This window comes from Bubalus bubalis, chromosome 4 (genome assembly GCF_019923935.1).
Source record: "Bubalus bubalis isolate 160015118507 breed Murrah chromosome 4, NDDB_SH_1, whole genome shotgun sequence".
Lineage (NCBI taxonomy): Eukaryota > Metazoa > Chordata > Mammalia > Artiodactyla > Bovidae > Bubalus > Bubalus bubalis.
Genome location: NC_059160.1, coordinates 160308517 through 160330333, shown reverse-complemented (window position 1 = coordinate 160330333; position 21817 = coordinate 160308517). Strand labels below are relative to the sequence as shown.

The following is a 21817-nucleotide window of genomic DNA, read 5'->3' as shown; positions in this document are numbered from 1 at the left end:
TAGAAAAACTTAATGCCAGGATTTTTTGCTTAATAAATCATTTCAGACTATTTGCTCAACATTTTTTCCTCCTTGTCAGTTTATACTGTTAACCATTGTCTGACATGACATACCTACCATACTGAACACTTAGTTCTGTAAGCGTTGATTACCTCGGATCAGAAAGTACTTGGGGGGGAGGGTGGACAACTTTTACTACTTTGTAATATTAATAGCATGAATAAAAACTTTAGATATTAACATTTTAAATGTTTTGCTTGGATGTTGAATCCCATTGTGAAAAGGAATCACATCCTCATCTTCATTATGACTTGATACTTTCTCTTAAAAAATAGGATATTTACATATAAAAGTTAGGTTTAACATTTTCAAAGTTAGAAAAAATCATTACTAATCATAAGTGGTGGTAATTTGAAATGGCTTTATTATATTTTTATTCAGGAAAATTATATTCGAAGTCTAGATTAGGTGACAGAATCTAATACTGAGTCTTCTGAAACTGAAAGCAATACACTTAAGCCCAAATGAAGATAAGTCAGTTACCAAGTTGTAGCAGGTTCAAAACAATGAGGAAGGAGAGAAATAAGAATTAATGTGCCTTCTTACGAAGTTATGAGAGGACCAAAGCATTAATATATATTCTTAGCAGCAGTGGATCTCCAAAGCTTTATTTCCAAACATATTTTGCTCTGTAAGCAGTTAATTAGAAACCTAGTTTGAACTTTGGAGATTTAAAGTTTAAATTTTAGATAGTTAATTGTGTTTCTGTGCATTGAAATTCATGTAAGATCAAGTACACTTCAATTAGATGTATAGAAAAAATGTTTAAGTACAGAATATCCCAGGTGTTGGGAATATTCTAACATAGACCTCTTTGTTCTGTTAATGCTTATCTATATCACCTTCAGTACATGTAGATTTTATAAGCTGAATGTACTAACTACCTGATCTGAATGATTTTTGAGAGCACATGATATTAATGATGTTTTAAAAAAACTACTTGGTTCAACCAGACCTGATAGGTTTATTTTAAAGAAATGAGTCTAATATGTTTCTTCGAGCATCCTGAGTTTATGTATTAACACAAACTCAGCTGTGTTTATTTTTTAAAACACATTTACATTATTGATTTTAAATGGAAATTTGACTTCACTATATTATAAAGAACAAAGAGTGAAGTATATTATAAAGTAGGATTATATAGCTGAAAAAAAGGTCTTGTAAACTCTTCATTTAGCACAGAATGGCCAGAAAAAATATAATTCCACTTAAACACTACTGAGACATTCGTATAGAGAAAGTCTGTAGAAAGGAAAATTTTAAGCTGTGGTGCTTTATGTATTTATTGAAATCACATTTCCCTAGAATATTTTAAGAGGGAGATTTTCACTGAATAAAACATTTTCAAGGTTTCTAAATGTAAACAAATGTCAAAATAGTCTTTTGTTGCTTGAAATTGTCACTAATTGCTTACATTAACTTTTTTTCCCCTTTTTGGGCCTGTTGAAGAATCTGTCCCTTTGTACAGCTGCCCTCATGTACATACTGAGTAGAGATCGTTTAAACATGGATCTTGATAGAGCTAGCCTAGATCTGATGATTCGACTCCTAGAACTGGAACAAGATGCTTCTTCAGCTAAGCTGCTGAATGAGAAAGACATGAACAAAATCAAAGAAAAAATTCGAAGGCTCTGTGAAACTGTACACAATAAGCACCTTGATCTAGAAAATATAACGGTGAGTTCCTTCCTTTGGTTGTAAAATGAAAATGTCAGTTTTTTTAAAATGTAGGAACTACATTTAGGCTGCTATGGGTTTTAGGAATAAAGATTTAAAGGATCTTAAGAAAGAGCCATATTCAGTGAGCATTCATTTATTTCAGAGTATCTCAGGATGTCTGATTAACTGCTGCAAGGGACCAAGACTGAAAAGGGGGATTCCTAGGCATGAACCCCTCCGTAGAGCAATGTCCCTCATACTCAGGGTCATGGCCATGGCTATGCTTATGCTTAGTTCAACTCCCCAAGTTTAAGATGATTATGTTGCTTTTGGTTGATTTTAGTTTTACTTTCCTCTGGCTTTTTAAAAAACTCGTAGAATCAAGAATATCCCCACAGATTAGTAGGCCAGTGGAAGATAACTGGCCTTGTCATTTTGAAAAAATAAGATTATTTATTTATATATACTTGACTTACAGACAGCTCCAACATTATATAATTACTGGTTTTTCTACTGTCCACTAAACTGAAGACTGCAATATTTGCTTTCAAAAATTACAGAATGCTTTGTGCTAGCCATATAATGACTTATGATTATTGCTCTTCTTAGTTAAGGTAGAATAGGGAATAGATTCAGGTAGAGTGGGAGTTGAGGGGGAAAGGAAGTTAACATTAAAAGATAGGATACAAAATTGACATGTATTTAGTACTTTAACTTATTAAGATTAGAAAATAGCTATTATGCTCAAGTGTGGATAAACAATCATTCCACCTCACCAAACTATTTGTATCCTATTTTTAAAATACATTCATACTTTTTAACATTTTTAGAACATATACTGTTTTTTAATGCTATAAAGGAATGTTTGAGCCTATAATTTTTATTTGCTGCATAATTGAATAAATGCAGCTTTTAAAAATTATTGTTACTATCATCATTATAATTTTCTCTCCCAACATTTAGATTCTTCCAGGCATTTGCTCTTAAATAAAGATGATAAACTTGCTTGTTGAATTTTTTCCCATCATTTATTGAATTTACTAGGATGGTAAATACCAGTATAATAACTGTGCTATGTTAAGTAGTTAACTCACATGATTAAAACGAGAACACACAGTTGCTAATATTAGGATGTGGCATGCCCCCCCGCCCCCTTCAGCTAATCTTGGGTATTGTGTTCATTTTAAATTTTAACAATAGACATTGTTTTGTACAGTGACTGTCTCCTACACATTGTTTTATTCATTACTCAACCTGTTCCTTGACATATGTTGCTATTCCTGACGTACCATGGAAAGATATTTTTAAATATTAATATTATAATATTAAAATATAATTCAAATAACAGAGCTCACAAATTGCTGAATAGTATTCTGATTAGTGATTTGGTTGTGTTTTTAACTCTTTGACCAGTATTCCAGTTTCAAATAAAATGTTTGAATTGTAGGCTATTTTAAAATACTAGCATACTATATACTGAATATAGCCTAAAATACCAAACAGTCCTTTTTAATGCCTATAGAAACAAACAATAAAGTTGCTTTTTTGCATCAGATCTTACGAATGTTTGTTGTATTAATATCAAATTACTATGCCCTTTTCTTCTTAAGCAAAGAAAGCCTCATTAGTCTTCATTTTCACTGCTGTGACTCATGAGCTAACCCTGCCCGAACTGATCTTATTACATTACTCTTTCAAGGACTTAGAATGAGAATTGAGCAAAATTATATCTATTTTTGTGGTGTTGAATTCTAGATCTGTATTTATCACCTTGGACATCATCAGCCTTGTTCTTTTAAAGTACAGAATAAAATCTGTAAGGTATAAAATAAAATCTCTTCTAAATAAGTAATATTAAGATTTTTTGCTGATAAGATCTGTTTTTTGCATTTCTAAATATCTGATTTATATTCAGTTCAAAATGGGCCAGTAAGACTTACTGTAAACTTGCATCTTTCAAAGCAGTAAGCTTTGGGAAGATAACCAGGTCTTTTCAGCTTTGTTACATTAAAAGCATTTCTTTTGTTATATTAAAGTTCCTTTATTGTCACAGGAACCAAGTTGCCCTTTTAAAAGAAATTCAATTAAAAAGTAAAATTAATAATTGAAGGCAAATGAAGGGATGGGAAAAAACCTAGCCTGGTTTATAAATATGGCTCTGAGTGTTCTTTGCTTCCTCCAGTAGTAGTCCTAAATCATTGTTTATATATAATTTTGTCACAGAGGCCAAAGTATCCAAGCTGCTAACCCTGTAGTATAAAGTTTGAAATTGGTGAATATGAAACCCTAAAAAAAAAACAAAGTAATTTTGTTCAGAATAGATAAGAAAATATATAGAACAGTAAGTAAAAGACAAGCTACTTTACATGAATATAAAGGGAAGAATATTTGACAGGGGACTTACACTAAAAGAATTACAGGTAACTGATAAATATGTGAAAATAAGCTCATTTGCTGTAGTTAGAAAACATAAAGCAAAGCAGTAAGATACCAGTTTTTACCAACAGATAAAAATTTTGACGCACCCACACCTTGTTTCTGGAGTATTTCTTCTTACAACCTTTGTGGTAAATTAATCCAGTGTATTGATCCACAGTTAAATATACCCTTTGATTCGCCCTTGAGCCTATATGATGGTACCAGTATATATTTTATCGAACTGGCAAGTGATAGACTAAATAATGGATTTTCTCTGAAAACAAGCCAATGGATAAAAACACTTCTTTAGCTTAAGACTATTCTGATACCAGTTTTAAACTAGTTTTACTTTTAAAAAGCATTTACTATATTAAAAAATACTGTGGGCTGGTAGCATGCAATTTCCTTTTTTAAAAAAGCAATCTCTAGAAGTATTGCCTCAGAATTACTACTCAGAGTCAATATTCATTAATGGTGCTTCTGATTTTCAGACTGGGCATTTAGCTATGGAGACTTTACTGTCCCTTACTTCTAAACGAGCAGGAGACTGGTTTAAAGAAGAACTACGGCTTTTGGGTGGTCTGGATCATATTGTAGATAAAGGTATGATATATTACACATACAACATTTTTTTATTTAAAACCCGAATATTCTGTTCATATATTTCAAAGAATAATTGCATCAGTTTGAAAAGATCTCTTCCTTTTAGTAGCATCTTCAAAATCTTTTAACTTTTAAAGAAAAGGCCATTAATAATTTGATATTGGAAAGTTATTATAAATTAGAGTCTCATACATTTCAACATCTCACTGTATAAAACTTAGAATAAGTGTTCAGAGAGGTTCCAACACATTGATAGCATGTATACAGATGACTTTTAATGTTAGTAAAGGGGGTAAGTATTGAAGTGACGAGACATGTTAATCTATGTCCATTTCCTTTCTCCTAGTGAAAGAATGTGTGGATCATTTAAGTAAAGATGAGGATGAAGAGAAACTAGTAGCCTCATTATGGGGAGCAGAGAGATGTTTACGAGTTTTAGAAAGCGTAAGTATGGACAGCTATTTGAAGAAAATGATCTAATCTTAAATGTGCTCTCTGTGTGAGACTGTCATAATTTATATATCTCTAGAGTTCCACTTTTGTTGATCCAAATTGAGATTGTAATGCAGTCTGTCTGTTTTTTGACTTTTATGAATGACTTAGTTCAATGTAGATTAGAATTTATGCTGCCAGTGAATTTCAGGATGCATAGACTATGTTGACCAGATTGGATTAGCTGAGTACTTTATGAAACATCTATGGGAAAATAATCTAGTGTGAATGAAAAGTTCTTGGCACAGATGAAATTCACATTGTTCCTTTTTTCTTCTGGAGTGTCAAGTACATTAAATAAACATCTAAATTTTTTAAGTCTAAATGAATCTACTTAAGAACTTTAAAATATTAGTTTATTAAGTCAGTGACAACACTTTTCTGACATTTAAAGTGCTTGGTAGTTCATTACAATGAAAGTATAGCACAGAATATATTAATGGTGAGGGAGCAGTTATAACAGTGGTGTTTTGATTTTGTAATAAAGCAGTAGCTCTGTTATTTTAAATTTAGAACATGTGGGTTGTTACTCCCTTTAGACGACAAGGACTAATTCTTCCTCATCTTTATGTCTTTTAGAGTGCTTTGTGTTGTGTGTGAACAAAATTTCAAAATTTTCCCTTTTAGGTAACCGTGCATAATCCAGAGAATCAAAGCTACTTGATTGCCTATAAAGATTCACAACTCATTGTTTCGTCAGCTAAGTAAGTTTTTCTGAAATGTCATGCTGTTTATTTAAAGCGTTTGGATTGACTCTAAAGGAAGTGCCGTTGTCACCTTGCTCCATAAAGGACTGCCGTCTGTCGAGTTTTGTGAACAAGAAGCAGTGCAGTAAGGTACAAAAGTTAGGAGTACAGATTCTGAAGCCAGAATGACTTGAGTTTGGATCTTGAGAACATCAGCCCTATAATAGCTCTGAACTTATAGGTTCTTACACAAAGGGGGTAATAATTGTGTCTACCTACCCAAGGTTGTTGCAGTAAAAGAATTAGTATATATGTTAATATATTTTAAGTTACATATGATACAGATTTTAAATAATATTTTAATTCTAAAAAAGATTTTAAAATATCATTTGTATATTGTATATAATATAGATTATGTACAATATATATGAGTTAATATACATACGTAAAGCCTAAAACAATGCTTGGCATATAGTAGTAAGCATTAGTCCTTATTTTTATTGTAAATGAATTTTACTAGCTGCTTTCTGCTGTTTATTTATATCTGTTTTCCCAGATCTATATGTAGCTTCCTTCATTTCACACTCTCTGCCAGCTTTCTTGACACTGGGCTAATGATATCACCTCAGTGTGTATAAAGTTTCCAAGTATGTCTCCAGTCTTGGTACTAGCTTATTAACAGCAGCTTCTTACTAATAAGTCTGTTTAGTTGTTGCTATCTCTGCCCTAGTACTCTGGCCTCTAGCCTGTCTAATGTTATACCACAGTGGGTTAACCTTCTTCAGATTTTTGTTATGTAAAAATAATCCCAAACTCCCAAATCTGTGTGATTTCTTGTCTTTAGATGTATGTCCAAAGTCCTTAGTATCAAAGGCCCACTACAGCCCGACTCAAGTTTATCTTTTTTTTAACTTCTTGTTTTGGAGAATTTTAAACAGAGATAAGAGTAGACAATAATATGATAAGCCCCAATGTACATGCAGCTTGAATGTGATCATCAAACATTGGCCAGTCATGTTACCATGTATATATAACCTTATCCATTCTGCCTTCTATGTTATTTTGGAGCAGATTACAGATTTCATATAGTTTCATTCATAAATACTTGAGTATATAATCTGTAAAAGAAGACTCTTTAAAAAATATAACCACAATAGCATTTTCATCTCTTAAAAATTAGTAATTGCTTAATATTATAAGTCCAGTCAGTATTCAGTTTTCCCATAATCCCAAATTTCTAATAGTCTCTAGTTCCCAATATTCTTGTTTTTAGTCTGTAGGTTTTCCCTCCATCCTGTATTTGTGAATTCTGTGTCATACTTAATACCCTTAAGGTATGTGTTCTAGTTGTTCTATTACTTTGTTTTACTGTCTCACCAGAGTATTTGTGCAAGTTAAATTTGTATCTTATTTTTAAAATGTCTCCTGTATACTTAATGACTCCTGACAAATGCCTTCTAAAACAACATCAGGAACCTTTGTGATTAGGAACTTGTGTCAATAGACATTAGAATTGGATGTTTGTGAAAGACCACTCCTCAGACTTTCTGAAACTTTCAGTAGAACGCTGATAAATGCAAGGATAGTATATTGAATAATTAAACAATTACTGTCTCTTCTCACCTCCCAACAGATTTATTTCAGTGCTACTTAGGCAGTTAACAGTAACAGCATGTTGTAATCCTGGCGAACATCCCCAAACATCTGAACACATTGTTTTAGGTTAGACACGAATACCTTCCTAATTAGAGAGTGTTTTTTAAGAAGCAGCTAGAGGGGAATTAGACATAGTAGTTTTAAGGGTTTTGCATGGTATATAATACATGAAGAATCAACTCACAGTTCGTGGATTTCATCATTATCTCGTAGATATTAAGTTAATGGACTCAGTGATTTAAAGAGAGTCTCAGAAATACTAGAACCACTTAAAGATTACATTTCCTTGTTACTTTGGGTAGTATCTTGTGAATCCTTAGATGTAGCTGATACCCTTGCATGACTGCCAGGAGACAAACATGTCAGTTAAATGACCTCATGCTTTTAAAAATGTTCTAATGTTTATGAAGTATTTAGTATCTGTTTATACAAGGTTATTATGCAATATTAATATAAGTAATATTCTCTACCTGCTGAGAGTTTACATTCTAAAGGACAAACATCTAAATGAAATTCAGAAGTGTTCAGTGTTGGCTTTTAATGTGTTTTACCTTGGGTGAGGTGGGGTAGTAGGTTTGTTATGTTGGAGAGATTGTGAAAATTGGGGACAGCTGTTGGTAGTATAAACTTTTGCATCAAGTTTATAATTTTCACTTTGCTTAGAAAAATTTATATTATCATTTTCCCAAAATAAAATTTAACACCTAGTGTGATATCAGACATGTTTGATACATGATTAAATAGTTCACATAACATCTGGAGTAGGAAAAGATTAATTTGGCAGCCTTTATGACAGATTTAAAGCATTAAGGTCCAAGTCAGTAGAAGTTCTTAATATAACTATTTTTGTTGAGCATAATAGTCTGTATTTTGTCTTCTCTTAAGAGCATTACAACATTGTGAAGAGCTGATTAAGCAGTATAACCGTGCCGAGAACAGTATATGCTTACCTGACAGTAAGCCTCTGCCTCAGCAGAATGTAACTAACCACGTGGGCAAAGCAGTGGAGGACTGCATGAGGGCCATCATTGGGGTGCTGCTCAACTTAACTAATGATAATGGTAAGTCATATTTCCTGAATATATTCTCATTTATAGATTATACAATATTACATGTAAAAATAAGTTAATTCCCTTGTTTATTCTCTCAATGTAGTGGTTTTTAAATTGCTGTCATGTAACTCACTTATTCATGTATAGATTTAACTGCTTTTAAGAGCTGATATTTTTAAAATCTGCTTTGTGGCTTGGCTTAGAAAAATTACAGTCAACAATATATTTTAATAAAGAAATAACTATTTTTTAAGCTATATGTTTTTAACCTTTAATATCCGTGTTAATAGTTTGCCATAATTTCATCCTTTCCCCATTCCCCACTTCAGAATGGGGCAGCACCAAAACAGGAGAGCAGGATGGCTTGATTGGCACAGCCATGAACTGTGTGCTTCAGGTTCCAAAGTACCTACCTCAGGAGCAGAGATTCGATATTCGAGTGCTGGTGAGTTTGAGTGACTTGTTTCATAAATGCGTACTTGATCTAGTAAGATGATGCAAACAACATCTTTGGGAAGATCATCATTTTATATACTGGTTTTTAACCATGTAGATGGTAGAGCACTGGCTAGCTTTCTGGCTGCCTGTGAGAGACGTATATTGTGTTCATTTGCTTTTAATCCTCACCTGTGGTAACATGCATGTTTTCATTTTTGTAGGGTTTAGGTCTACTGATAAATCTAGTGGAATATAGTGCTCGAAATCGGCACTGTCTTGTCAACATGGAAACATCATGTTCTTTTGATTCTTCCTTCTGTAGTGGAGAAGGAGATGATAGTTTAAGGATAGCTGGACAAGTTCATGCAGTTCAGGCTTTAGTGCAGGTAAGCAGCAACTTAAAACCATAACCCTTTGTTTGTTGCATCTGTCCAAATTCTTGATCACTTGCATCTTCTGTCTCCCTTCAACCTCCTCTCTCTCTGATATTTTTACCAGTTGAGTGAGAGGTTAGAATGTATACCATTCCTTCATTTACTCTGCTGTTTTCAGCTATGACTGTCACTCATTAGACACTGTTAGCAAAAAGCAGAAATAAGGCCCATTTGTTTATGAATCAAAGACAGATTATTAACAGCAAATTAGGAATTAACTTCTAGCCTTAGTCCTCTATCCCAGATGGGATAGATGGGATAGAGGACTTAGCCCATCTGGCTCAAGTCTTCGAGCATTTACTGGTCTGACCTGTGCCCAGGACTGTGTGCATCTGAATACTGGGACATACTTTTCAAAGTATGTGTATCTTTGTAGTAATTTCCTAACTTAGAAATTGTTAGAATATATACTAATATGTTAAAACTGATGTCCCTAACTCACCCCACCCCCCAAACACTCCCTTTCCTCTCGTTTATACTTCCTCGCAAAACTATATGTGAGTTTTTGGGTTTTTTTTTTACAATGCTGGCATTACAGTTTTTGTCTTTATGCAAGCTACTTTTGTCATTTCCTTAAGTGACAGTAATAATGAACCATCCTTTTCATTTTTTTCTGAAGTCTTTGCTAACCTTTAATCCTTTTGGTCTTTTTGAAACTAGAAGTGCTTGAAGTGTATTTTCAGGAAATAATCTGCAACTAGATGCCTGTCATTCTCTTTTCAAACATTTTGATCTCAGGACTTCTTTATACTCTTAACAGTTATTGGGGACTCCAAAGAGCTTTGTTTACATGTGCTTTATCTGTTGATATTTACTAAATTAGAAGTCAAAACTGAAAAAACTATAAAGTACAGGCATACATTCTATTAGCCATTGAAACAATAGCATAATTACATAGTGTGTAGATTCAGGAAAACTCCACCATTCAGTCATGAGAGAATGAAAGAAGTCAGTTGACCTTTTAATATTCTTATGAATGCAGTTTTGACTTCACGTACTCCCTGAAAGGATCTTGGGTTCCCCTTGAACCTAATTTTAAGAAATACTGCTTTATATACAAGTTACATTTTACTTTCTTAAGGGTATTAAAGTTTACATACCATTCTTCTGTATATTTCAGCAAGTTTTTGAGATCTACTTGGCATTTAGTTTTCTGGTAGCTGTCATCAGTAATTTTGGGTTTCTCCAGATCATATCAGCAAATATATGAAATGCTTTCTGTACATTCAACATTGTGCCAGCACAGGGAAATAAGTGAAGGCAAGAGTTTTTTTAGTATGTTCCCTTTTTAGAGTTTTTTGGTGTATACTTCCATTGACAGTTGTACTTGCATTTTTTTTAATTGACGTGTAGTTGATTTACAGTGTTAATTTCTGCTGCACAGCAAAGTGACTCAGTTATACATATGCATTCTTTTTCATATTCTTCTCCCTATGGCTTATCCCATCAGTCAATATAGTTCCCTGTGCTATGGAGTAGGACCTTGCGTCCATCCATTCTGTAATAGTTTGCATCTGTTAACCCCAAACTCCTAGTCCTTCCCTCTCCCATCCCCCTCCCTGTGGGCAGCAAGTCTGTTGTATCTGCGAGTCTGTTTATGCTTTGTAGATAGGTTCATCTGTGTCATGTTTTAGATTTCACATATAAATAACATCATATGGTGTTTGTCTTTCTCTTTGTGACTGACTTCATTTAGTGTGATAATCTCTGGTTGTAAAAAAAAAAATACGGAACACTTCATGAATTTGGTTTCATCTTTGTGCAGGGACCATGCTAATATTCTCTATTATATGTGTTGCTGAAGCACGCACTGTACTTTTATTGTTAATATAGCAGTTGAGGTTTAGTTCTCAGTCTTTCTCTGAAAACTTGTTTTCTACTTTCTTTGGTTTTTATTTCTTTAAATTTCTTTTAAAGAAGCCATTTGATTTGCCCCAATATTATGAAACTTTATTCACTGTCCTCTCTTCCTTCCGGTTAATTTATCCAGGCTGCTTGGATTTAAAGAATTTTTAACTGTTTTAACTTTTAATTTGTATTTTTTTACTTGAACTTCCTGCCCGTTATTATCCAAATTAAAGGAAAGTGTTGAGATTTTCATTCTTAATAATAGAATGCGTACATCATTGGTAGATAATTTACTTAATTGAATCCCAGCAGCATTTATAGTTTTGTTTTTGTCTTTCAGTTGGATGTAGAGCTAGGGCTTTTACTGATACTTAGCCTTTTTACCAGACAGTATGCTTCTTAGGGTTAATGATGTTTAAAAGCAAATAGAGCCTTATATTTGGGTACATTGATGTTGGTAGGTGATCCCTTTTTAATGATCTTCAAAAATGTTTATCAGCTGTTCCTTGAGCGAGAGCGAGCAGCACAGCTGGCAGAAAGTAAAACAGATGAATTGATCAAAGACGCTCCCACCACTCAGCATGACAAGAGTGGGGAGTGGCAGGAGACGAGTGGAGAAATACAGTGGGTATCAACTGAGAAGGCTGATGGTACAGAAGAGAAAAATAAGAAGGAGGAGGACGATGAAGAACTTGACCTCAATAAAGGTATATTTATTTTGACTGGTTTATTTTTTAAAAGATGTGTTGTTTTGTTTTTTTTTCCCCCCAGTGAAACATTTTTTTAATTCATGTTGTCATAATCTTGCTATTTTATGGGCTCTCTAGTTCAGTGCACACAAGCTTTGCTATTTCGTAGCAGTTCTTCTAGCAGAGAGAATGGTGTATGTGCATTGTTGGAAAGATCTGCTTTTCCTCCCTGGGCCTTTCTTTACTCATCTGTAAAGAGAAGCAGCCAAATAATATGACATCTAAGGGTTTTTACAGTTTTGATATTTTGCCCACATTTTAAATTGGGTTGTCTTTTGTTGTTATTGAGTAAGAATTTTTAGAGCCTCGATTCTTACCAAGTACCTGGTTTGGAGATAAATTCTATGAGTTGTCTTCTTGATGGTGAAGCTTTAAATTTGATAAAGTCTAACTTACCTATTTTTTATATTGTCTTTTGTGGTCCTGCTGTTGTATCTAAGAAACCATCTCCTAACCCAAGGTCACAAATATTTAGTCCTGTGTTTTCTTCTAAGGGTTTTATGGTTTTAGCTTTTATATTAAGGTCCCTCTACCATTTGTGGGTTGTCTTTTTTTTTTAATTTGGTTAATTTGTGTGGGTATTACATCTTCCTAGCACCATTATCAGTGTTTAGCAGTTTTGAAGGAAAGATGGCACAGTTGCTGGTTCCCTAGGTGCCTTTGTTTGTTGTGGTTTTTGGTTTCTATATATGCACATGCACACTGTTAGTTTTCTGTTTAATACTTCCAGCCCTTCAGCATGCTGGCAAGCACATGGAGGATTGCATTGTGGCCTCATACACAGCACTGCTTCTTGGGTGTCTCTGCCAGGAGAGTCCAGTAAGTAAGAGTTCTGTGTTTGTTGTTTTCTGTTATCCTAAAAGAATTTCATTGCAGCCACTTCACATCGTTACTTAATTAACTTGTTACTTTATTTTTCCCTCCTGTTAAAAACTTTTAAATATTTGGTGAACTTTAGAAAGGTACATTTCAAAGTAAGAGTATATTGGTTTTGATGAGAAAGTTCCAGATTGATAGAGGATCAATTCACATGTCTTTGGTTGAAGTAAAAGAGCCTCATATAAGGCCTGTGCTCAGCTGGCTTAAGGTGGAAAAGTTTAGCCTCAGTGATATCAAGGACTCGTAATTTCTACTTTTAAACTCTGCTGTCCTCTGCGTGTTGTCTCTTGCTAGCTTTCTTCATGCATCTGTGCTGACTCTGTGTCCCTCCTAGTTAAATAATGCCCAGCAGATGAATGTGGCCTCTTTGTTTCTCTTTGTTAGAAGAGCAATGATTTCTTTTCCCTAGGACTTTTCCATACCCAACGCAAAAAGTAGACTTCCTTTACCTTGGCCAACATTGGCTCACATGCTTTTGTTTGATCTACTCATTGGCTGGGAAAATGGGATTACTATGTGAGATTTAGATCATGATTTTAACTATGAAAAATCATGGCTATCCCTGGTGGCTCAGAGGGTAAAGCGTCTGCCTGCAATGCAGGAGACCCGGGTTCGATCCCTGGGTCGGGAAGATCCCCTGGAGAAGGAAATGGCAACCCACTCCAGTATCCTTGCCTGGAGAATCCCAGGGACAGAGGAGCCTGGTGGGCTACAGTCCACGGGGTCGCAAAGAGTCGGACACGACTGAGTGACTTCACTTTAACTACGAAAAGGATGTGAATGTGTACACAGTGGGGCTGAATCAGCACAGAAGTGGACATTTCTGGCTGTTTGAACAGTCTGCTTTAAAATGGAGGACATGTGGGTTTTTTTTATTTATTTTTTTAACAGAGAGGCCCAGTAGAAGAGCCAAATTTTAAAATAAAAGAGAGGTGGGTTTTTTTCCCTTACAAGCAAGGGCGTATGGGTTGCAAGAAAGAATGGAGATCTGTTGTATAGTGGGATGGCTAGTTTGTCTTTTCTTAAGACTAGAGGGCTAGAAGAAAAGAACATAATCATGATATGAAGGGCTTCTATCAACCCACCCACATTTCCTCATTTTTGCCATCAAGTTTTCTGCATTGTCATTTTTGTTCTTCCTGTGTACCTTATTTGTCTTAAGTCCAGTGTGTTTTTCTGGATCTTTCTTGTTCATTTATTCCATATTGTAGAAAGGCCCTGAGCTAAGTGCACACTGGCCCACTTCGTTGTTGGCCCTTGCTGGCACAATTGCTTTCAGGATCAAGACCAGAGTTCTTACCATGGCGCTAGAGGCCCTGCAAATCTTTATTTGCTTTCCTGGACTCTCTTCAAGCTCAGCCCTTGTCCTTATTTCCTTAAAATTCAGAGATTTTAAGGGCAAATGGGAAGCACATACCAAGCAAAAAGGAGGAGGAAAGCACACCCCCCACCCCCAAATAAAGAGTGGGTATGCTTGCTATTTAAAGATTTTTACATATTTTGCATACCACCCTGGTTTCAGTTATGTTCTTAAATAATGAATCTTAAAAATTTCAAACTCAATTTTTTGAGTTTGAAATTATTTCTCTCTCGTGTCTAAAGAGAGGTTAGGTTGTAGACAATATTGTGAATTCATAGAGCCCAGGATGTCTTTCTTACCTTAGGGATCATTATGATTAACCTTAAAAAGCTAGCTGATTCCACAAAATGTAAAAGAAATTGGTTTGCCCAGTGTTTAAGTGGAGGAAAGACAAGAAAGCAGGTGGTTATATGCAGTAAGGGCTATTTTAAGGTAAAGTGCAGCATGCTTAGGAAGCCCAGGAGACTCTGGTGTTATTTTCCATTACCCAGTATACATCTGGTGCATTTTAATGGTCAGTCTTCTCTGTGGTCTTTCTGTTCTTGCTGCTTTTGACTCTCCATTCCTGAAATCCTGCATACCACCACCATAGCTAACTTCCTTAAGAGCACATCTGATCATGTTAACTCTCTTCAATCTCACTCTCGCCAGTCTTTCTTGACTATCATTTAGGAAATGATAGCTTTGTTTACTGCTATAAGACTCCAAACTTAAATGCTTCTCCAGTATTTTGTTTTATTGAAGTATAGTTGATCCGGTATTAAAATCTGTCATACCCCTCGGTTACGTTTTTAAATTTCTGAAATAGGCCATGCCGCTTCACACCTTTTCTTACCTCCTGTACACTACCATTTATTGCACACTGTTTTAAAATAAATGCCCTGACTCTCCTTCCCATGCCTTGGCTACTTATTGTGTTGTACTCAGTAATTTGTTGATAGCAAAGGATTTGATTTGGGTTGTTGAGAAGCTTTCACTTTAAACCTAGGATCTAATTATTTATTCTGAATGAGAGAAGTACACTTTTCTATTGAGCCATCTTCATAATCAACATCCTATTCTTCCCACCACTGTGCGGTCATGTCCCTTTCCTTGCTGTTGGTTAAAGATGTTTTTAAATCCAGCATTCCTTCACCTCTGCAGTTAGTTACCATAGCTGTTGCCCTTGCGATATATTCTTCAATATATTCTCAGTGTATTTTTAAAATACAAGTATTAAAGATTGTAAAATCTCTCAGGATTTTAGGTGCAAGGTTTTACTGAGTAGCTGTAAAAGTGGGAGTGAGGGGATTGGTTGCAAATTTCCTAAGAGGGTAATATGTACTCTTCCATGTCTTCCTCAACAAATATGAAATCAAAAGCATCCCTCTTCCCATCTTTTTTTTTCTTTTTGTATGTGCTTTTTATTATAGGTGAGCCTCCTTAGAAGAGCTTTTCCTTTTATTCTTTATGAATCTTTAAAGCATTTAAAATACATATTGAAATAAAACAACATTTTAAGCAGGCCGTGTATTTTTCTTACAATAAACTGGTTTATATACAGTTTGGCTGCTTCTTGCTAATCTTCTGTCCTGACATTGCCTACATTTTTTTTCCATAGATGATACTAGATTTCCTTTGGAAAGATACAGTTAATTCCTAGCCTACATGAAGATTTTTCCTTTATCTTTTTCTTTATATTCCTAATCAGCTTTTTGCCTACATTCTCAGTCTGCATTTCCTTGCTCTTCTTATCCCTGCCCGTCCTGCCCCCCCCACCCCCACCTCCCAACAGTGCATTTTGTTATTTCAGGTATTTTTCTGTGCATTTACAAAAGTAAATACGCACATAAATGTTTCTTTGTAGTCTTTGGCAGCTTTATCTTTTTCCTTACTTTCTGAGGATGGGATAGGGTGGGGTAGGGAATGGACTCACAGGCTCACAAAAGTTCGAGTGTGGAAAAGGAAATTGCATATTAACCAAGGAGTTTAAGGACCTTGTAGAAGTTTGAAATAGGATGTGTGCCAAAACCAACTACACAGTACAAGGTTCACACTCATGCTTTCTGCCACCTGACCAGGGTTCCTTTGATTTGTTTCCTTAGATCAATGTGACCACTGTGCGGGAGTATCTGCCAGAAGGGGACTTTTCAATAATGACAGAGATGCTCAAAAAATTCCTGAGCTTCATGAATCTTACCGTAAGTAACTTCTATTGCAGCTTCTGTGGTTTTACATGTGATACATTAATGACAGTAGAAATACAGGACTTCTCTGGCTCCAGTGGTTAAGACGGCACCTTCAGTGTAGGGTGTGCACGTTCAGTCCCTGGTCAGGGAACTAAGATCCCACATGATTCGCAACCAAAAAACCAAAACCTAAACAATACTGTAATTAAAAAAAAAAAAATCAATAAATACTTTTTAAGAAATGACGGTAGAAATACAAGTATTATGGCCATCATGAATAGAAGCAAAAAAATGATTTTCTTTTAATAATTGTGTGGTTTCTTTAAGGTAACTGAATTATTAGGGCCAAATATATTGATACTGTATTATGAAAGCCATAGTTTGATCTCACCTTGTTTTGATTCATAATGTTTGGTTTAATAAAGCTAAATAGTTTAAGCTCTGATTCAGTGCTTTGGAAAATTAACTGGCTTCCTCTCCACTCCCACCCGCTCGCCCCCACCTCCACCCCTCCCCTTCGCAGTGTGCTGTGGGAACCACGGGCCAGAAGTCCATCTCTAGAGTGATTGAGTACTTGGAACACTGCTAGCTGCTTGACCTTTGCTTCAGGTGCTCGGTAATGCTGGAGCTATACTTAGACAAAGAAAAGTCACGGAAGAAGTCTTTGAAGATATACCAAGAACATTCATCAGTATCATTCATATTTGGATTTTTAAGGCCACCTGATTTCTTCTTCGTCATGCATTCTGCATTTGCTAAGTGACAGTTACTACATCAATCTGCAACTATCAAAAATGAGGGAAAAGGTTCAGGCTGTTAACAGTTCCACGCAGTATTTAAACACACTTTGGCAGGATTTGTACTCGCCCTTGCTCTCGTGCTTTGTCCTGGGCGGGTTTTAAGGGGAAACTTGTGCTGCTGTCAGTGCGACTGCTGTGTATGTTGAGCCACTGTTGTCATGCCAGCCAGGTGCAGAGGCAGCTTAGCTACTGAGGTATTGAATGTTTTGAGGACATTCTAGACAACAGCTTAGTTCCTTTTTCAGGCTCATTTGCTTTTGCTTTTTTGTTGAATGATTCCAATCGTAAATAAAGCTTTTAATAATTTTGTGAATTTTTTTTTGTTGTTGTTCCCTGAACTACTGTCTATATTTAAAATTAGATGGAATCCAAAGACACAAGGGATTAGTATATTTTTTTATTCTTGATTTGGTTTGGGTTGTTGAAGTATTTTTCACCTTTGAGACCATGACCATATTCATTATCATACCATAGTAAGTCATAGCTATAGACGCAAGAAAACAAATAACAGTTTGAGGGAATATAAGATGATGTGCCCTGTTCAAGGATGAAGCAAAACAGACAAACCCAGGGTAGTTTACCCTTAAAGTTAGGGGAGACTCTTGAAACATGATTAAGTTTTGAGGGAGAACTCTCTAGATATATTTTCTAATGTTCAATACAGTAAATATAAGGAAGCTAAAACACCAATGTGGAATTCATGTTCCCAGATACCATGTATATTCTTCTATAGGAGTGACAGGATCAAATGCATAAACGCAAAGCCTTAAATTGTTGGTTTAGAGAAGATCCTTTTCTTCATCCAGATTCTTTTAGTTCATAGAAGAGTGTGTGGTTTGGAGCACACAGTAACATATTTTATATATTTAATTTTACAACATTGCAAATTTTTATTGTATTAATTATTGTTCAGACCACTGGTTATACATTTTTTCTTTTTTACTGATTGGGCCTGAATACAGGCTTTCCAGAGATTTTCATTTAATACTTTAAAATACCTTTCAGGTAGTTATATCATGTTTCTTCATTGGATTTGTAAAACTTGAAGCCATAAAAATATTAGTTTGGTGTGTATTGGGGAAAATAGCTAAAAGTCTAATTTTTACCCACTTAGACTTTGTTATTTCCTTGTATAAAGTGACAAATCGGGGCTCTTGGATCAGTGCCAGCTGTAATGTTTTTTAATGCAGTGGCTGCCTTTTATTGTCTTCCTATTTTTGATAATGCAGATTGTTGGGAAATCTATAAGGAAGTAACTGATTCCAGTCAAATTGTTTTCTTCTTCCTCCTCCCCCCCCAGCCCCCCACCCGTCACCTTTTAAGAGCATAGTATGCCAGTGTAACTTGCGAAAAGATTGAGGTTGTATTTGCCCTGAGTATACAAGCTAGCTTAGCAAACTATTTTAAATGCTTATTGGGAAATGATATCCATAAAATTGAATTAGTTAAACTATTTTAAAATACATTGATATTTATTAATCATTGGATTTAGGAAAAGGAGGAGATTTTTAGTAAAACTGACTTGTGGCTGAATGGTAAGGGATATTATAAGACATTTGGATAAGAACAATCAGGGCGAACTACATTTTTCTGTTACACTGGTAATCATTTGAGAATTGATTTACCTCAGTGTTTAACAGTTTTTTGTTTTGTTTTGTTTTTTAAATAATAACTAATTGTCAAGCACTGATAGAGATGCAGATTTTGGTGGGGAGTGGTGGGGGAGAAATCACCTCACCAAACGCAGTGCATTTGTGTGTTTTTAACCCTCAGAGAACTCTGCATTTTAGGGTACTTGAGGCTGACTTGCAAATTAACTAAAGTTTTAAAGTAACCTTTTTTTCCATTGTAAATATTTCTGTAAATACTACCAATTGGAAACTAGAAGGTAGAGTACTTTTCTGAATCCAATCCTATTTTTATTTTATACAGTATTTCTCAGCTGTGATCTTTGGAGCAAAAGCCAACGGCAGGAAAAAAATAGTTTGTACCAGTTTCATGAAGTATGTCTTTGGGTTTTTGTAAATAATTTTAACTCAAATAAAATTGCTACTTTCAATACACATGTTGTCTTTAACATAAATCTATTGAACCTTTTTGGAGGAAGAAGACTCACAAACTTGATACAGCTGACTAATGGGAAACACAATGTGTCACTTCAGTGAATTTCACACTTTGAAAATGCACATAAAAATTTAACCAGTTTTTGTTAAACACTATGTATATCCCTGTGTTTTTAATAATACTCATCTAAATGTAATGTCAACTCGGCAACTCACAAAAGAGGGATGGTGGTTTTCTGGTTGAGTAGTTGTGCCCTTGTTATGTTTATTAAGTTGCTTTAGTCCTTTTGCACCTCTGAAGACGACCTTTGCATTTGAGTTCTGAGAACTGCTTTTTAGTTTTTCAGTTTCTTCAGTTGTCAGCCTTTAAGTTTCCTGTATTTATTCAAGTGGGTTCCTCAACCTCTACTGAATGCTTTTAACTATAAACCTGGATGAAACGATCTGTCCTGGGAGCTTCTGTCTGCTTTTCCCTCTTATACACATAGAGGCAAGTATATAACCATGTTTAAAAGTGCAGGCTAAGGAGATAGAAAGATCTTAAATCACATGCATAAATTTTGAATATTACTGCTGATGTTTATGGACTTTGAGCAAATTCCTGAACTTTTTTTCTGTTTATTCAACCAGAAATAGGGGTAGTACTGGGTTGGCCAGAAAGTTTGTTCTGGTTTTTATGGGGTTTTTTTGCCAACCCAGTACTTAACCTCAGTGCCATGAAGATCAAGATGGTACACATAAAGTATTAGCAGTGTTTCAGACAGGGCTTGGTAAATAGTAGCTTTTATCAAACCATTTTCACTCCATCAGGAAGTTAAAATGTAAAGAACAGAGGAGAATAGTGTGATAATTTTAAACACTTGAGATTAATACCTTGTCATGTCACTGAGGGCATCGGGTTTGAATTACCTTAACAGCAAATCTCTAATTAATATCTTGGTAGTAACTAATAAAGCAGGGGGAAAACAAGTGATCATTAAAAAGTTCCAAACAAGTTTTTATACACTAGAAAGAAGAACCAGAAGAGGTTTGCACAGTTCACTGTCAGTTAATGATCTCATACAGGATGCATAGATAAGTAATTTGATATACAAAGTCTTGAAACTGAAGAAAAAATTGAATACTGTTGAATGTTTTGATCAAACCTCTGTTTTCTTTGCTTATATGTCTGCAGTTTGAATACTCCAAAGCTCATGCACTGGCTTAAGGAACAAAAATGGAAAACCATACCTGTATACCACCTAGATTAAAGGGACCTGTCTGCTATCCAGAGTTGTATAACAGAGGGTATGGTAAATAGAATGTCAACTACAAATTGGTACTTGCCATCTGTCTCTACATACAAGGACTAAGTCATGTGCTGTTGGAGCTGCTGATTTTCAGCACCACTAAAAGTTCAGGGTGCACAGAAATGAGGTGCTCTATGCTGGTGTGGGGGGTACGGGGGGCACTGGCAGAACAGGTCTTCAGATACTTCAGGAGCTGATTTTATTAGCCCAGTAGTATCTCCTCATATGGAGAAAAGCACTAAAATCCTTCACAGTGAAAACTTTTCGTCTTGACTAGCAGAAAGCTTCATGAGAGTAGCAGAAACCTGGAAAAATGTGTGCCTGACTGCATGTACTCACCCTTCACCAAAATCACATATACACTGTCCTTTCCCCACTCAACCTCTGGAGCAGTTTTTCAGAGCTATCTGAGGTGCTGCCTAAGTCCACAATACCTTACTCCCTACAATAGCAAACATTTTTAAGGAGACAAAATGACCTGCAGTTCACATGGCACTGCAAAGGACCTAAAGAGCAAGATAATCCTGAAGAAGGGTGTACACTAGGAACAAGAGGAGCCTAGCCAGTTACGGTCCATGGGGTCACACAGAGTCGGTGAGCGACTTTCACATACACTTCTGAACTTCAAGTTTTGCTACAAAACTAAAAACCATGTGATATTAGCATTAGGGCAAATAGATGAGTACAACAGAGTCAAAAACAGATGCACATACATCACATCACCAAATTATTTTTGGCAGAGGCACCAAAGCGACTTTTAATGTTCAAGTACTTTTTAACAAATCGTTCTGAAACAATTAGATAATCATTTTTAAAAAACTTGCCCCTACCTCTTACCAAACACAAAAATTCCAGATGGATCATAGATCTAAATGTAAAGGCTGAAACTACAAAGCTTTTAAAAGCATCAAAGAACATCATTTGGGGAGTGGCAATTTTTTTGACAAGATGCAGAAATCAATGAAAACCAATTAAATATAAAAAAAATGCATGTTCATATGAAGATATAAGAAAGTGAAAAAGCATTCTGGGAGAAAATGCTCACAAATCATTTGCCTGACAAAGGACTTTATCCAGAACACAGAACTCAATAAAGAACAGCTCAGTTTTTAAATGGATTTGAATAGATCCTTAACAAAGGATGATACATGAGTAACTAATAA

The 21817-nt window shown here is 35.2% G+C and overlaps 1 protein-coding gene and 1 pseudogene across 3 annotated transcripts in view; one reads left to right on the top strand and one right to left on the bottom strand.

Annotated features, from left to right (window-relative positions):
• Positions 1-19365, top strand: part of WAPL (WAPL cohesin release factor) — a 77882-nt gene extending 58517 nt beyond the window's left edge. For all 3 annotated transcript variants that reach the window (XM_006066605.4, XM_006066603.4, XM_006066604.4), the window contains 11 exons: positions 1510-1737; positions 4629-4740; positions 5087-5184; positions 5860-5936; positions 8460-8635; positions 8956-9071; positions 9286-9450; positions 11846-12053; positions 12826-12914; positions 16419-16514; positions 17026-19365. In XM_006066605.4, the coding sequence (XP_006066667.4) occupies positions 1510-1737; positions 4629-4740; positions 5087-5184; positions 5860-5936; positions 8460-8635; positions 8956-9071; positions 9286-9450; positions 11846-12053; positions 12826-12914; positions 16419-16514; positions 17026-17091 (1431 nt within the window). In that variant the 3' untranslated portion in view covers positions 17092-19365. The remainder of the gene's footprint in view (positions 1-1509; positions 1738-4628; positions 4741-5086; positions 5185-5859; positions 5937-8459; positions 8636-8955; positions 9072-9285; positions 9451-11845; positions 12054-12825; positions 12915-16418; positions 16515-17025) is intronic.
• LOC112584790 lies at positions 11220-11305 on the bottom strand (annotated as a pseudogene).
• Positions 19366-21817: the final 2452 nt, after the last annotated feature.